General features: G+C 38.9%; 4 protein-coding genes across 4 annotated transcripts; all 4 read right to left on the bottom strand.

Moving 5' to 3' along the window:
- Positions 1-397: 397 nt before the first annotated feature.
- LOC117725178 (B2 bradykinin receptor-like) lies at positions 398-2,906 on the bottom strand. Its single transcript, XM_034525191.1, has 2 exons — positions 2,887-2,906; positions 398-2,055 (listed from the first exon to the last, which is right to left on the bottom strand). The coding sequence occupies exons 1-2, from the start codon at positions 2,904-2,906 to the stop codon at positions 1,008-1,010; spliced, it is 1,068 nt and encodes a 355-aa protein (XP_034381082.1). The 3' UTR covers positions 398-1,007.
- Positions 2,907-5,853: 2,947 nt separating this feature from the next.
- On the bottom strand, positions 5,854-7,666 carry bdkrb1 (bradykinin receptor B1). The gene is given in 3 exon segments (XM_034525510.1): positions 5,854-6,966; positions 7,599-7,634; positions 7,637-7,666. Coding segments are annotated over 3 exon segments (1,179 nt in total).
- Positions 7,667-10,549: 2,883 nt separating this feature from the next.
- Positions 10,550-11,578, bottom strand: LOC117751596 (B2 bradykinin receptor-like). Its single transcript, XM_034563527.1, has one exon. It carries the CDS (start codon positions 11,576-11,578, stop codon positions 10,550-10,552), a length of 1,029 nt encoding a protein of 342 aa, XP_034419418.1.
- A 1,304-nt stretch (positions 11,579-12,882) lies between these two features.
- On the bottom strand, positions 12,883-15,572 carry LOC117725177 (B2 bradykinin receptor-like). Its single transcript, XM_034525190.1, has 2 exons — positions 15,497-15,572; positions 12,883-14,207 (listed from the first exon to the last, which is right to left on the bottom strand). The coding sequence occupies exons 1-2, from the start codon at positions 15,514-15,516 to the stop codon at positions 13,193-13,195; spliced, it is 1,035 nt and encodes a 344-aa protein (XP_034381081.1). The 5' UTR covers positions 15,517-15,572; the 3' UTR covers positions 12,883-13,192.
- Positions 15,573-16,829: the final 1,257 nt, after the last annotated feature.

The following is a 16,829-nucleotide window of genomic DNA, read 5'->3' as shown; positions in this document are numbered from 1 at the left end:
AATCTGCACCACTATGCCACAATATCCTCCACACTCTTCCTTTTAACTTGGAGGCAACAATGTTATCATAACCAAGAAAAGGCATCTTCAAAAATAAGAACAAATATGTAATATTCCGGTTTCATACTGACATTATAATGTTATTGTAATAATAATGTGTCACATTGATCAGAAAAACAAATGAAAGCATGTACTGTCACATAGGTGTTTATTCATGGATCAGCACAAGATTAATACTTTGCATGCATATTTGCCACTCAAGGTGTAACATTGCATTGATGATGCAAATAGTTTCACAATTGTAGCACAGAGGTTGTTCCATCATCAGTGATGTTTATTCAAAGCAACAAACTGTATGTGCATGCAAATGTATGCACAGTGTGGACAGGCCATTCTCTTATGTTAGCTTTCTGGAGTCAAAGAAGGGATACATGAGTTATCAGCGTCAGAAACAGGCAGGAAAATACATAGTTATAATTTAGGGCAGTTTTCATTTAATGTTTAACATTAAAATATTAAAAAAATTATATATCATTTTTTTAAATAAATATTAAATCATACAATAGAGAGAAACAGATTCACACACATATTCTGGGACATTCACACAGACAAGAAAGGAAACAACTTGTCACATTAAGACTTTAAAACCAGTGCTGTTACAGAGACACGTGAGTCTGTTTCCAGCTTTCTTGTACATTACTTGCATTACTCCATTATTGTGGTTTGTGACCATAAGTTCTGAAAAAAAATCTAGTAGTGCTGTTTAATTATGTAGCAGTGTTATTGTCTTGTGTCTGAAAGCATTTCTAATGAAATAACAGTTTTATGGCATAAGTGTTACAATGGCAAATACAGTAAATTGAGTCACGTTGTCATCGAACACGTGTACGTCAGAGAGTATGTTGACAGCAAACAATCAAATAACTTATGTTATATCTTCATTTAATTATGTGAAATTGTAAAAGAAAGAAAAAAACACCCTAGCTGTTCAAAACAAATCCTCAAGATCAACTTGAGGCATTCATAGTTGTAACATTCCTCAACATGATTGAGCGTGTGGACGTGGTGTTGAGGGTTGTTGTTCTGTTAATGCTCCACCGCGTGAAGAGTTCCCGAACTTTTTTGCGGAAGTTATTTCCTACAATAACGTAGAGGATGGGGTTAAGAACACTGTTGAAGAAGGCTAAATACATAAAGATATTGTTGCAGATATGTAGGATGCTGATGAGGGTACAGTCTGTCAGCACGTCAGCATATACAAGCATTATGAGTGCCTTAACCAGGTAGAATGGCACCCAGCAGATCATAAACGCCAGGAGGACCGCCAGCACCAGAGTGGTGGCCTTGTGCTCCATCTTCTTGGTGTTTAACCCAACAATTAACCGGTTATTCAGTGCTCGAATAATCCTGACAGTGCAGAAGGAAATAATTAAAATGGGGACGATGAAGCCGAACGTCATCTGCATCACATCACACAGACGCTGTACAGTGGCATTCGGGTAATTCAGATAGCACATATGAGCATTTGAGTAATTGAAATATCTCACGTCCCTGTAGACGAGTGTGGGGACACTCAGAAACAAGCCGAAACACCATACCAGCAGACAGCCCAGTTTGGCATATTTTGGCCTACGCATTCCCTCCTGGGACAGCGGGTGCACCAAGGCAACATAACGATCTATGCTAATCAGAACAAGGAAGTAGATGCTGCAGTAGGCGTTCATCCTGATGGAGAGGGTGACCAGTGTGCACAGAGGATTAGCAAAGGTCCAGTTGAATTTGTTGGCTACATATACAGCCCAGAAGGGCAAAAAAGCCATTAGGATGAGGTCAGCAGCGGCCATGTTGCTCAGGTAGATCTCAGCCATGGTGCAGGCCTTCTTATGAAGGAAGAAAACCATCATTACGAACACATTCAACACGATTCCCAGCACGGCGATGAGCACAATATACACTGGCAGCACAGTAACGTGCCATTTGTTTAATTTTGGATGAGGACACCCAGTGTTGATTTGGTCTTCATACATAACCGCAGTGCTGAAGTTAGCTGGAACGCTGTAGAGAGATAGAGACAAAAGATCAGAATAGACAATTTGAAGGTAACTTTGACATTGTCTTTAAAGTGTTGTCATTAACGTTATGTGGAATATTGGGAACCACTGAACACTGTGAAGTGCTGAGTAATATTGAGTTAATGCTAAGAAATATTGAATACTGAGTAACATGGAAGTCATGCATTCAAATGTTTTACTTAAGTAAAAGTAATGTATTAGCGTCAAAATATACTTAACACCTCAAGTAAAAGTACTCATTACTGAAATGGTCCATTTCAGAATAATAAGTATTATATATCTATTGTTCCATTAATGTGCACATCCCATGTACTGATAAAGATGAAACTAATTATAAACTACTTCCCACATGTATTAATAAAGTTTTATCCATCACTCATTTATTTGCTGATTTGTATTTTATTTCTGAATATGCAAAGTCAGAAGAATGAAAGTATAAATTACCTTTAAGTACCTCAAAATGGTAACTTTCTACCACAGATTATTATTTAGGACAACTTAATGCTTTCAATTTCTTAAACTCTTTTTTCTATATTCCTGTATCAGAATAGTACAAACACAGTACAACAGTTTGAAATACTTATCATAGTGTACTAACTATCTAAACCACAGGGCTTAATCTCATTAACAGCTAACACTAAATGTCTTGAGGCAATCTCGATATCAACATGTTGAAACCTGCTGTGCCCCATCAAGTCAAGATAGAACCATTTTCTTTATATCATGAACACGAGTACATATTATAAAGAGTCTGTATACTGTCATGCATGGGCAATAATATAAAGCACACAGCAAAGTAATATAGAGAGTATACCTTGTAGGCAGAAGAGCCATTCTTCCTGAGGATTCCAGATGTGAAATGCCCAGACAGGATACACTGCTCTAGTACCTCCGTCTATTCTCTCTCTGTCTCACTCTCTTAAAGGAGAAAATACACTGTATTGTCCCCTCCTACATCATATCTTCTAGTAGTATTGAATACACACCCTGTCTGTCTGTTTGCAGTAAAGTTTATGTCTACATAAGTCTACTTATATATATATATATATATATATATATATATATATATATATATATATATATATATATATAAATAAACTTGCCTTGCCTTCTTTATAAAATGAGATGTTCTTATTTTTGCATTTAAAAAGTGCTACATTGGAAATTCAGTCATCTATCTATTGCCACCACATGGCTCTCATCATTCAGACAACTGAATCATTTGCTGGCAGCTAACCATGCCAATATTGCTAACGGTAAAGGTGCTGACAGAAGGAAAAAGGGCCAAGGGGGATGGACCCAAGTCCCGGTTCCGCTTCTGAACGCTCCAGTTATCTGCTACCCGCTCTCCTTCCTCGTTCTCCAGCTACTCCTGCTCTTATATGGAAGAAACAAAACACACCCACTTGACCCCAGCTGAGGCTCATTACACATCAGGGCACCATTCCCTGAATCATCCCCACACCCCCTCCCCCTCCCCCTCCCCCCACTCCACCCACTCTGCAGCTGAGTACAACCACACCCCGCTGCCACACTGTTCAAAACAAAACTTGCAGTGTCAAACAAAGGTAAATCAAAATGGACAAAGACACAACACAAGGTAAAGATCAGGAAATTAGATTCCCTGAGGGATCTAAACAGGGTAGCAGGGAAACATCCTAGGGATCAGGGCAGAGCAGCTAGGGAGCAACACAGGGGACATACCATGAATTGAAGCAGACAAACCAACACAGAGACAGAGGAGCACAGGGTTTAAATACACTGGGAGGTGCAGGTGATTAGAGACAGGAGGATTCAGTCAGGGGCTGGACAGACAATCACACACGTGTGAAAATGTACAAAGGCAGGAAGTAAAGTGAGCACAGGACACAAGAGGCAGGGGAATTCAAAATAAAACAAGAAACTAATTCAATCAAAACCGAAGACCATGACAATAGAGTGATGACAGTTGTAATTATCTTTTTTATACCCAGCTACTGTTGGAGAAAATCATCATATAACACAGTTTGAACTCTTGACAGTAGCCATCATAAAACGATTTATATAACTTGTTATGTTGGAAACATCTGGTTTTGTAACCAATGTTTGCTAGAGATTGGGACTTGGGCAATTAGTAGAAAGAAGATTATTAGCACTTTTTTGTACCGACTCTAATTTCACACAAATGTCAACTTTTACATTGTGATAATAAAGAGAGACATTTTTTTTCTATTTGTTCTCCTGTCCACGCTATTTCCACACCAAACTCCCCCTCCTGTGTCCTTCTTCTCGTAAATGGGGGACTCAAACCCAGATGGAAGCGTCACCGTCATGCCAACGAGAAAAGTAAGATGGGCCATCCAATCCAGTTAAAATTAATCTATGCTGACAAAAGACCACTATTAACACAAATTAAACAACTGGAGAACTCCCGTAGAGAAAGAGCTATGTATTTCTGAGTGAAAGAAAACACATGCTTTTTTTTGTCTGAACAGGGCAAGTGCAGCACAACATGTAGCCTTCTTCCCTATATATATATACTATTGAATCGTTTCAGAGAATGTAGAATGAGGCATAACAAGCTGGGGGAATGGGATAATTACAACAATGCATGGCCATAAACAAGATTAAAACAAGGCCTCACAGTAATTCACTGTAATTTTTCATGTTATTAGATTTTGATCATTAGGCTACTGGAAATTGATGTCAATTTGGAACAAACAACAGGCCAAATAGCTGACAGATCATGAGTTACACATGAATACCTCAGAGATGTATTTATTTTTATACTGCTGAATTTGAAACTTCATTTTTAGATATTGGTGAAAAAACGTGTTCATTAAGACATTTTAATAATACAGTACGGAAACATAAAAGACATGCTTGGATAAGTGCCACAAAGGTGAGAGTTACGATTTAATAGTTTTACTAGAGGAACGATTTTGGACTAATAAACCGGTTTGGCAAATGTGTTCTGGGGAAACTTCCAGAAACCCAATAAAGAGCAGGACAAAATTAATATAATAATTTACTGGCTCATACTTGATGTACATATACTTCAACAAGCTATGTGCCCAATTTCTGTTTGTTGCATGTGGTCAGAAGGTTCTCTGTGTGGTTGATGCTCTATTGCACCCATAGCCGCAACCAAACGTGATATCACTGTGTATTTACACACCCTGGAGTACATATAATATGTTAGTTTTTGGGGAAGTTTCCAACAGGTTATGCCTATGTTATGTTTTGCATTCAAGATTTAATTGTTTATTTAATTGTTTCAGGTGTTCAATTGAGTTGATTATAAAAAAAACACAAAAGTAGGTAAGTAATGAGTGTTTATACTAAAGAGTAACTTGCTGTGTCTGTCACAGCTGAATAAATATGTTGTTTAAATGTCAATATATACTGTAAAAAGTGAATTATGAATGGTATAAAATACTTTGTGGAGTCAATTCAATTAAACAGATTCAGATACATACTGACTGCCTACAGAGCGAGACATAAATGTCTTTATGGAGACTGTGAACATAAAGTCTGCTTCTATTTCTTCCAAAGATTACAGCCATTAATGTTTGGTTGTGCCAATTATTTTGCAAACAGCAATAAACATCCTCTGATGGTGCTGTTAAACCATATAACAGCATTACATTACATTACATTACATTACATGTCATATAGCTGACGCTTTTATCCAAAGCGACTTACAATAAGTGCATTATTATTGTGTTAAGTCTCATCAACAAACAACTTGAGACTCATATCCTATATATTGCATTGCTCAAGTGATGGATGTCATGAAGAGTCACATCTGATCCTTTGCATTAAAAATGACCACAGCCTTAATTTGCTCTGTCCTGTTAATGTAAGTGGACACAACAGAGCGTTGATATGTGGTCATATCTGATCCTCTGCGATTATATCGTGTCCTTGTGTAGATGGCGCTAACCTTCCTCCTAAAGTACTGCCCTGAGAAGACATACAGCAGTGGGTTCAGGGCACTGTTGAGAAAGGCCAGATACACTGAAACCTGGCCTCCTATATCGAGAGTGTGGAACCACAGCTTCTCGTCCAGCGCTTGGACATCACAGAGGATGTCGAGGAAGGTGAAGACCTGGAAGGGACCCCAACACAGTAAGAATAGTAGAGTGACAGCATACACCAGTGCGGTGGTCTTTGTGTCATTAGTTTCATGAAAAGCAGCACTCTTCCTCCTCTGAATTAAAACATTGATTATGTTTCCACTGCTGAAAACAATGACCAGAACAGGAAGTAAAAAGCCCACCACATTCATCAGAATCTGATGGGCCAACTTCCAAGAGCTGTCATGACTGTAATCCAGTATACAAGACATTGTCTCGAGCTCCTCGATGAACTTCACCTTTCTGTGAACAATTGTTGGCACGCTCAGTATGACCGCAAATATCCAGAGGATGGAGCAGACGACCTTGGCATAGAGTGTCCGTCTCAGCCACCTGGCCTTCATGGGCTTCACAAGTGCCAGGTAGCGGTCAACACTAATCATGGCCAGGGTGTAAATGCTGGTGTAGAAATTGATGATGATGACGGCGTTGACCAGTTTGCATAAGGCATCTCCGTAAGGCCAGTTAAAGTCATTGAGGATGTTCATGGCCCAGAAAGGGAGGCCACACAGGAGAATAAAGTCAGCAAGCGCCAGGCTGCTCAAGTAGATCTCTGCTACGGTCAGTCGATCCTTGTTAGCGAAGAACACCGCCAGGACAAAGCTGTTAAGGAGAAGGCCTAACAGGGATAAGGTGAAGATGTACGGGGGAATGATGGAGTGGACCAGTTCCCATTCTGCAGAGATCGGAGATTCTGATGGACCGGACGGCAGGGAGACACTGCTGTTTTCAGACCACAATGTCGTCACAGATACAAGTGTCATTGAGTCCATGGGCTAGGAAACAAAATAATTAGAAATAACTGTCAGTATAATACTTTTATCGTATTTAAAAAACAAGATGTGTTACTATTGCATCAGTGATAGAAAATCCATATTAAGTTTATGTTACACACAATATAACTGGTAGAAATATATAAAATGATGAAGGTTGAACATGATGACATGTTTATTCATAAATTTAAAGCATATCTATGATTTAAGGATTGCCTCAACATGGGAACGGCGTTATCTAACCTTTAATGAGCGGAGTGCAGAGACTCACACACACTAATATGCACATTTGACTTGATGGGCTATGTAAACAAAGCTCAGCGAAGCTCGGATTACATCTAACACATGAGGTGTGACTTGTTCTCTGCTCATGATGGCATTACTCCACCATATCTGTTCATCAAATAGTTGTTTGCTGTTATATTAAGGCACATATTAAGGCAGGAATTTGGACAAGAATTTTAACAAGTTGATTAATTTCCCTTTAGTTTAACCAGACTACCAGACCAAGCTACCTACTTTCTGAATAGCACCTCTTAGTATTTAAACGTTAAAATAAAAGAAGCACCTTGATGCTCAAACAAAAAAAAGAAGAAAAAAAAAAGAAAAAGGGTGGAAAAATGAAAGGTTCTTACCGTTCGTCTCATGAATATGTTCCTCTTATAATCAAAATGATAACAGACACATCTGGAACAGGGCTCATGTGTGTACTGAGTTCCTGGTAAGAGTACACAGCAACTTAGAGGAGAGATCTGCTCCGGGAGACTTTGTATATAGTTGCATTCTTCCACACCCTTCGCCAAGAAGTTCAATATATCAACTTGTTTATGAAAGAGTCAAAATTCGGTCGGTGCACATATTGTGAGGCTGAAACGTTGATGCCTAAATGTCTTCAACTTCCCCAGCAATACTGCAGACTATTAAGAAAATATCAAGAATGATAGCATTGCTTTGTCATTACTAAGTACAAAGTATTTTATTTTTTTACTTGGAAATGTAGAATTATCACTAATGTGATACTGATTCCATTGTTTTCATGCAATAATTTCAACATTCCTTTAGGACAAAGGGAAGATTACTTGCAGTTAATTTAAAAGATGATGAAAGATACATTGGAAGCAACTTGAGGATAAGCATATTTAAAACACATGATGCTATGTTACTACCGCATCAGAGATAGAAAATACATGTTAGGTTTATCATTTTCAGTTTCACAAAATAACTTATTTTTTGGGGTAAAATTATGAACTGATAAAGGTTGAACATGATGACATGTTTATTCACAAATTCAGAGCATATCTATGATTGAAGGATTGCCTCAACATGGAGACAGCTGAGCTGGTGGTTAGAAGCTAACAGGGCTAATAGCGCTAACAGTGCAAACAACAGCAATAGTGCTGACTGAGCTATCTGCATTTACCTGAGGGAGAACTGGAGGATGGGTCCTGTTTTGGGACGTTTTCTGTGGTAACTACCGTATGAGCATAGTGCAGAGACTCCCATACACTAATATGCACATATGACTTGATGTGCTAAGTAAACAAAGCTCAGGGAAGAGCGGATTACGTCTCACACAGAGTGACTTAATGCTCTGCTCACGATGACATTACTCCACCATATCTGTACATATCAAATCGTTGTTTGCTTCTATTTAAGGCACTGCATTTGTAATTTAGCACATTTTAACAAGTTGATTAGTTTCCTTTTAGTTTAACCAGACTTTATAATATTTGAAAAATAAGCTATATAATGTTTGTGTAGCACCTTGATGCTCAAACAAAAAAAAAAAGAAAAAAAAAAAGAAAGGGTGGAAAAGGGAAAAGTTCTTACCGTTCGTCTCATGAAAATGTTCCTCTTATGGTCAAAATGATAACAGACACGTCTGGAACAGGGCTCATGTGTGTACACTGAGTAGAGGAGAGATCTGTTACGGGGGATTTTGTATATAGTTGCATTCTTCCACACCCCTCGTCAAGAAGTTCAATATATCAACTTGCTTATGAAAATCTAAATTCGGTCGCTGCATATATTGTGAAACTGAAACATTAGTGCATAAATGTCTTGTCTGACTTCATCAGCAATACTGCAGACTATTTAGAAAATATTAAGAAAGATAGCACTGCTTTGTCATTCCTAATGATGTATTTTAATTCATATCACAATGGCAAAGGCTTTGGAAGCAACTGGAGAATAAGCATCTTTAATGCATGTAACCATGTGTTATACTATCTTAATCTATTCTAAATTCCATGCTAACTCAAGCTGAGGAAATGGTAACAATAACAACATTGATAGAAGAAAAATACAAATGGACAGCAAAAAATATAAACACATTTTATGTCAGTATGCAGTGTTATCTAAAAATGACTGAGCTGCAGCATCCCTTAAATGGTCAAAATGATAACAGCCCACAATTTTGCAGTTCATGAAGAAATCCTGAAAGGGAATCTGGCTCATTGTCATTGAAGCAACACTCCAAAACAAAGACTCTGCTTCGGATAGTAATAGATAACACTTTATTTAAGACAAAAAACACATTCATAGTTGAATTATCTTGAAAAAAATGTTGACTCATTTTTTAGGGTATTGAAGCAAAAGTTATATTTCACTCTACACAGTGATTTATATGATAACACACAAACATGATCTATTTCTTATTTGCTCAAGAAGACAAATACAATTTTCTGATAGTCGCTATAGAAACAGAAGGCATAGCCTCGGATAACACCCACAAATTAAACTTTATTAAGAGAGCTAATGGCAAGTACAACACAAGTGGAAATGTTCCGAATCGAAACTACTGTTACAATACAATAATTATAATCACATCAAATTTAGGATTGACGAACAATACGGAGTACATTATAATGGCAAATATTGAACACTGTTAGTTTTGAAGGTTGTTTACACAAACAAGATACATGTTAATTAGTCATCTTTAGAGATGCCGTTAGCCTACAGACATGAAAGTGGTATAAACTTTCTTAGCTATTTCTTGTCAAGAAAGCATATACGTGTATTTCCCAAAATGTCAAACTACTCCTTTGAGTGGCATTAGGTTAGAGGTAGGGTTGGCAATCTTCTTCAAAAATATGTTTGATATATTGATTTAATTGGTCATTAAATCTCAAAAGTAAGTAATAAATCAAATGTTTTGAAAAAAGAAAAATCTGGTATCTGTGGCTGTTGCAGGATTTTAATAAACCTGTCAAATGTCTGGTAACCAAAGTCTTCCAAAAGCTGCTAGATTGACAGCCGTGAGTAACAATAGCAATGTTTGTTGATAACATTACATTTTTACATTCATAATGATAATTCTGAGAGAGTCGCTTTGGGAGGAAGGAAGGCTGTCAGTGTTGCAACTTGACAACTTTCTTGCCAGATTTAGCAACGTATGAATTTAGGGCTGCTAGCTTCTTTTCATTGTAAAAGAGTTGGCAACATTGGGCTGGGTTTTTCAGTTAGATCACAAAACACAAAAAAGCTAGCGTTTCTTAAGATTACCAACTCTGTGAGTAAACATAATGTGACTTACATAAACTGATTTCTTTAACAGCTGTTACTTTCCTCTATATGTGTTGTTGATTTATATTTTAGTGCTCTCCGTTTGTTTAGTTGAGTTGAGATTGGCACTCAAATGAACGGGCTTCGCCCACTGCCTTTTCCTCCTGCACAGCACTAGTGTAAACACTTCCCTTGCCTTCTGCTTAAAGTGCTTCCCCACAATCACATACAGGAAAGGATTCAATGAGCTGTTGCTATAGCCAAGGTAAGTAGCCAACTGGTTTCCAATGTCCAAGACGTAACTCCACGTACATCCAGAGAAGACTTCATAATGATCCAAAGTGTCCAACAAGATGACAATCTGGTAGGGCAGCCAGCAGAGAATGAACACAGCCAGGACAACAAGAACGAGGTACGCCGCCTTTCTTTCTACACTGCCTCTGCTGCCTTTTCTCAACCTCTGGCTGCTCTGAAGGACTTTAGTGATGTGGTAACTACAGAAGGACACAATGGGGACCGGGATAAGGAAGCCTACTGTGCTGACAGTCATGTTGTAGCGCAGTCTCCAGCCTGCATGGGGATACGCTAGGTAGCATGCGTCGATGCCCAGATCAGGGAAGAACTGAACGGAGCGGAAGAGGATAGCAGGGAAGCTGAACAGGACCCCAGCAATCCAGATACTAAAGCAAATCCCACGCGCCCAGAAGGCCCGTCTCTTCCTCCCCTGGGTTAGAGGTCTAGTGAGGGCCAGGTATCTGTCCACGCTCACAAGCGTAAGAAACAGCACACTGGAATAATAATTCATCCCAATGACAATGTTGATAAGCTGGCACATGGCCTCCCCAAACCTCCAGTGGAACTTGTTGACAATGGTTGCCACCCAGAACGGTAGGCAGGAAACCATGAGGAGATCAGCTGCTGCCAGGTTGCTCAGGTAGATGTCGGCCACAGAGCTGCGCCGCTTCTGGAGACAGAACACACATAGCACACAGGAGTTGCCGATCACTCCAAGGAGGCAGATGATGGACATGTAGGCAGGCTGCATGGTGTAAACCCAGTCCCATACATATGTGTGGTTGCAGACGGGCTCAGCTCTTGCGGCAATCTCCATCAGTAATGTGGATCACTGTGACAGCGGTTGCAGAGTAACAGCGATTATAAAAGGTAGAAAAATGAGGTTGTGTTCAAAATGAATACATATACCAGTGAAACCTTTTAACTGTGTCAACACAGGTGTATTGTCTCTGTCTCTATACCTTCGCATCCTGATTTGAGTTCCAAGGTGAGAAGGATACTTGATTTAATGGAGTGTTTGTGTTGGCTTATCAGTCAGAGCACACAGCACCACATGCTGTCGTCAAAGTGGGGAGTCTTAGCAACTGTGTGGAGCATGTCTGTGATAGAAGAGAACCCAGGACACACATTGAAAATAATTCAGACTTACAAACACAAACAGTTTGATTACATGTACACATGCAATGAGAATTTTTGTTCAACTGAAATGTCTCATTTCTTTACGCTTTTCACTTCCTTGGTACACTACTGACAGGAGTACGTTATCGTACTGTATTGCATTCATATGTGCCCCATGGTACACTACTGACAGGAGTACGTTATTGTACTGTATTGCATTCATATGTCCCCCATCCTGGACACAATTACGTTTTTATTCCTCTGAGAAAGTGGAATTTAGCAAGATAGGAACCATACTACTGACAGGCAGATACAAATACATGGAACAAGGTCAAACTGTATTTTTGGCATGCAATTTACCCTTTGAGGTAACTTTGTCTGCCTGCATGTTTTTTTGTTCCACGAAAATGTCCAGCTCTGGCAATGGTGGTAAAGCCTGACTCCTAACAAAGATTTCCTGTTTTGGATACTAATAAGGGTGTACCCTTGCCCACAGCCCACACTAAGTCAACATTGGACCATAAAATGGGAGTCGGGAGACAACTGATGTGCGTGCAGCCAACAAAAAGGAGCATGTTTGTGTGTCACCACTGGAAACATTTTGACAGAATCCTGTTTTTAACTCTGCAGACTATGAGTCAAAAACACCAGAAAACACTTAGCATACATGTTGCTGGGGCTTTTTTTACAGTACGTCCACAGGATGCAGCACACATGTGCTCAACGAAACATTTAAATACATTGAGAATATTCACAACATCCATTACAAGCATCCATGTGTTTTTATTTTAGCTATTTTTTTGAAAAACACATACTGGTACTATTTACAATCTGAGTGATCAGCAATACAAGACATAATATGACAACTGTATTCATATATGTAATTTCACAGCAACTGTACATCCAAAATATGTATGTTAAATATAAATATATATATGCAAATGTGTGTAACAAGAGGCCAGCTGTTGTTTATTGTATATGGTAAAACTGTTTAAAAAGGGAGAACAACTAATCAAGCCTTGTAAGGACTTACACATATAACCACATCATTTAAAAATAATTAAAGCATGTTAATCTTGTTAAGGCGATCGAAGACGTCAAAGAGTGATTTGAGGAAGGGTGACTTGGTCCCATTAGGCCTACTCCACAATTACATCCGCAACAAATCTAATAAAGAATAAGCTTATCATCAAGGATTTACATTTACACAAGTCTACCGCTACAGACAATGTTTCTACAAATTAGCTACCGCTACAGACATGTTTCTACAAATTAGATTTTGAATGTGAACAGTGCTTTTGAAAGCAGGATTTTATGCCAAAGTCTTCAGTGTGCAGGACAGGTTTGATGAACGCGAGGACTCAGACGTGGCTGTTTTCTTAATATTCCACTCCTTGAAGATTTCACAAACCTTTTTACGAAAGTTCTTTCCTACAATAACGTAGACGATGGGGTTAAGAACACTATTGAACATGGCCAAGTAGGTGAAGATCTGATTGCAGATTTCTAGGACAGACTCGAGGGGACACCCTCTCAGGATGTCAGCTCGTGAGAGCACGTCCAGTATGGTGACCATGTGGAATGGCAGCCAGCAGATAAGGAACGCCAGAAGGACCGCCAGCATCAGATGGGTGGCCTTCTGTTCTGTTTTCTCGGCATTGAACCTCTCAATCACCTGGATCTTCAAAGCCTGAATAATCTTGACAGTGCAAAATGAGATAATGGAAATGGGGACAATGAAGCTAAAAACTATCAACATTGCATCAAAGAACAGCGCTGCAGTTAAGTTTGGGTACTCCAGAAAGCATGCAGTTACGCCATACTCAGGAAAATATTTCACATCCCTGAAGACGATTGTGGGGACACTCAGGAGCAAGCCGAAGCCCCACATCAGCAGACAGCCCAGTTTGGCATATTTTGTCCGACGCATTCTGCCATGGGACATTGTGTGCACCAGTGCCACATAGCGATCCATGCTAACCAGAACAAGGAAGTAGATGGTGCAGTAGGCGTTTATCTTAATGCCCAGGTTGACGACTTTGCACATGAACAGACCAAAAGGCCAATTGAAACCGTTGGATACGTTGACAGCCCAGAAAGGCAAACAAGACACCAGGACGAGGTCGGCAGCAGCCAGGTTGCTCAAGTAGATCTCAGCCACAGTGCAGGCCTTCTTGTGAAGCCAGAAAACCATCAGGACAAACACATTGAGCATGGTTCCCAGCACAGTAATGAGCAAGATATACACTGGCTGACCAGTGTAGAGCCACTCCCAGTCGTACAGATCAGGACAAACCGTTCCATTAGTGTTGTTTTGCTCTGGGACACTGTGGAAAACATAAAACAAAGACAATGAAACATTGAGATTTAAATCAGGGATGTTCCAATCAAGTTGTATTGCACCTAATCCTGATCCGAGTCATTAAATATTGAGTATAGTCTCATTAAGTTAAGTCTATACAATGTCCCGATACGATACTGATTTCTTTCCTAGATAACACAGCTACACAGTGCTCACTATAACTAGATTACATTTATTAAAATGTTATTAAAATGTATTTAATCTTTTGAAAAATAGCAAGATATCAAATAAAAAACAGTTTGGTCTTGTTGCTGTCTCGAGTGAATTCCTTTCATTTCATAAGTGTCCTCCAGTGTTTGTTGCCCCTGTACAGTCTATGCCTGAGTTACCTGAATTAACTTCTTGACGTCTTCTGTGTTTATTGTCCTTGACCCTACATTTATTGCGTGGATTACATTAATAAATTACTCTTATCGTTTTTTTGCTAAATATTGTAGTACAGGGGTCACCATGTTCCAATAATGAGCAACAGGCTTGGCTCTGTTCTGTCCTAATTTCCCTGGAGCTACTTCACTTTGCTCTGCACAATATGAGATACCATCTTGGTCCGAGTTTCTGTTTTGTACTGAAGTGTTTTGTCAAAGTCAACAACATTTCTAAATGATATGCAAATGAGAATGTTTTTAAATGTATTGGGGATCAATAACAATCAGTGCAGCTAGCATTTAAGAGCTCAGGTCTACATCAAATGTGTCACAGACAAGTTTTTTATTGCTGTCAGTGGTAGATACCAGCTCTGTGGCACTGCACACATTTATGGCATATGCAACTGTTGCAAATTGCAACATATAATTTCCATATTTGACCAAAAATGTGTTATAAAGTGCTTTCTTATTTTCTTGGGCCACAACTGAGATATGATTCCCATTCAATTAACACATTTACAAATTGATTTGGAATATTATGATAGTACAAGCAAAACATTTAACTAGGGTTTATATTGCAAAAACAAGGAGGTGGATACTAAAAAGTACCACAACATATATTTCTACTGGTAGGGCTTTTCATTTTTATGTTAGTTCTGCTTGTTATGTATTAATGTATTCTATAACCCAACACATCTTGATGTAGGATAAATCTGAACCCACATTACAGTTTTAATAGGTTTCTCTACATAGTTATTCACACACAACGATTATAAAGCACAACACTACTGTAAGTTATACATGTTCAATGTTAAAGAGTATCTCATGTATCAATGCTAATGTAAAATATTTCCTAATATACAATAAACAACAAATGAAATATGTATACCTTGTAGGTTGGAGAGTCATATCTCCGAGTAAGTCCAGGTGCAACAACAAGTCTACACTGCTTCAGCAACCCTCCCTTACTGTCCCAGTTTGTCTCTGACTCACTCTCTTATGAGAAACTGTAATTCAAATGATGTCTGGCAACTTCAGGCTCTCTTTTGCGCTGTCCCCTCCTGTTCGGCCTCTTCTGAGTCAGATCCTCCGCAGCATGTCTGCGTTTTGAGCTGGGAGTTAACGTTTAAAATTAAGTGGGTGACGTCTGCCTTTGAGTCAAAACATTGTTGGTGTTATAGACAATTTCACCATGAACAGCACCAACGCCACATATTTGAGGAATTATTGGAAATTTATTGACAATAATAATACATTTCCAATTAAATAATGTGAGCACAATGTTATATCCTCAATATTAAAGTGTAGTAAATGTGTGCTCTGACTATGCTGAAAGCCACTTATTGTATATGTTAATGTATAGCTCGCTGTACAGTAGAGACAAAATAATTAACATACTCCACTGTATTTAGCTTATTGTAAGATTATTATTATTATTATTATTATTATTACAGTGAATAACTCTGCCTGGTCTGCCTGAGTCTGGTGTGAAGTACAACATTGTAATGGCTTCAGAAGTGCATCATAATGGGAACCATTTTAAGTGAAATGTTTAGCTACTGAGGGAAACCCTGTTCCTATAAACAGAAGCAAACATACTGCGTTGGTGCAGTGCACACATTCCTGACAGACCTTTATAATGGGATTTGTATATTTCTACTGTTTACCATGTGATCACTATGGAGAATCAAATGATCGTCGCCATTTCACTAAAGCAATTGGGAAGCCCTGCTTCCTTATTCCTATTTAATTGTGTCTCGATACAAGTTTTCAATTTCTTTTTATGCCTGAACGCCTGGTAAGAGGCACTAAAGAAAAATACTTCTGCACAATGAAGCTTTGACATTTCTGCTGCTTCTATGTAAAGCCTACGATCATCTTCTTTCAAGCTCCTCTCCAGGGTGAAATGTTGGGCTTCTACAAGACATCTGAGAACATGTCCAACCTCCAGTCTAATGGCTAATGTAGGCAGCCATTGTGGATGGTACACGCTTCTCTGCCTGACCATCTCTTGCTGAAGGAAATGTGCTATTTTATGGGTAGTAAGGGTGAAGTTTTCTGTTGAACAGTCAAAAACAGCAAATCAAACAATTCACTCATTTGGCATCGTCTTGATGTGGCCCATCACCCATCGCTGCTCTTCTGCTGTTTAAGGACTCAGACCCATCCCCTCTCCATGATGTCAATATTGACCATCCAATCTCTGTCTAATCTACCAAACT

Source organism: Cyclopterus lumpus, chromosome 22, assembly GCF_009769545.1.
Source record: "Cyclopterus lumpus isolate fCycLum1 chromosome 22, fCycLum1.pri, whole genome shotgun sequence".
Taxonomy (NCBI): Eukaryota; Metazoa; Chordata; class Actinopteri; order Perciformes; family Cyclopteridae; genus Cyclopterus; species Cyclopterus lumpus.
The sequence above is the reverse complement of the archived record's forward strand: the minus strand, read 5'-3'. Positions and strand labels throughout refer to the sequence as shown.

Bases quoted from the DNA above. Each gene is read 5' to 3' on its own strand.
- LOC117751596 (XM_034563527.1), bottom strand. From the start codon at position 11,578: ATGGAGATTGCCGCAAGAGCTGAGCCCGTCTGCAACCACACATATGTA.
- LOC117725178 (XM_034525191.1), bottom strand. From the start codon at position 2,906: ATGGCTCTTCTGCCTACAAG. The intron at 2,056-2,886 runs GTATACTCTCTA...ATCTCTCTACAG, and splicing joins ATGGCTCTTCTGCCTACAAG to CGTTCCAGCTAACTTCAGCA.
- LOC117725177 (XM_034525190.1), bottom strand. From the start codon at position 15,516: ATGACTCTCCAACCTACAAG. The intron at 14,208-15,496 runs GTATACATATTT...TGTTTTCCACAG, and splicing joins ATGACTCTCCAACCTACAAG to TGTCCCAGAGCAAAACAACA.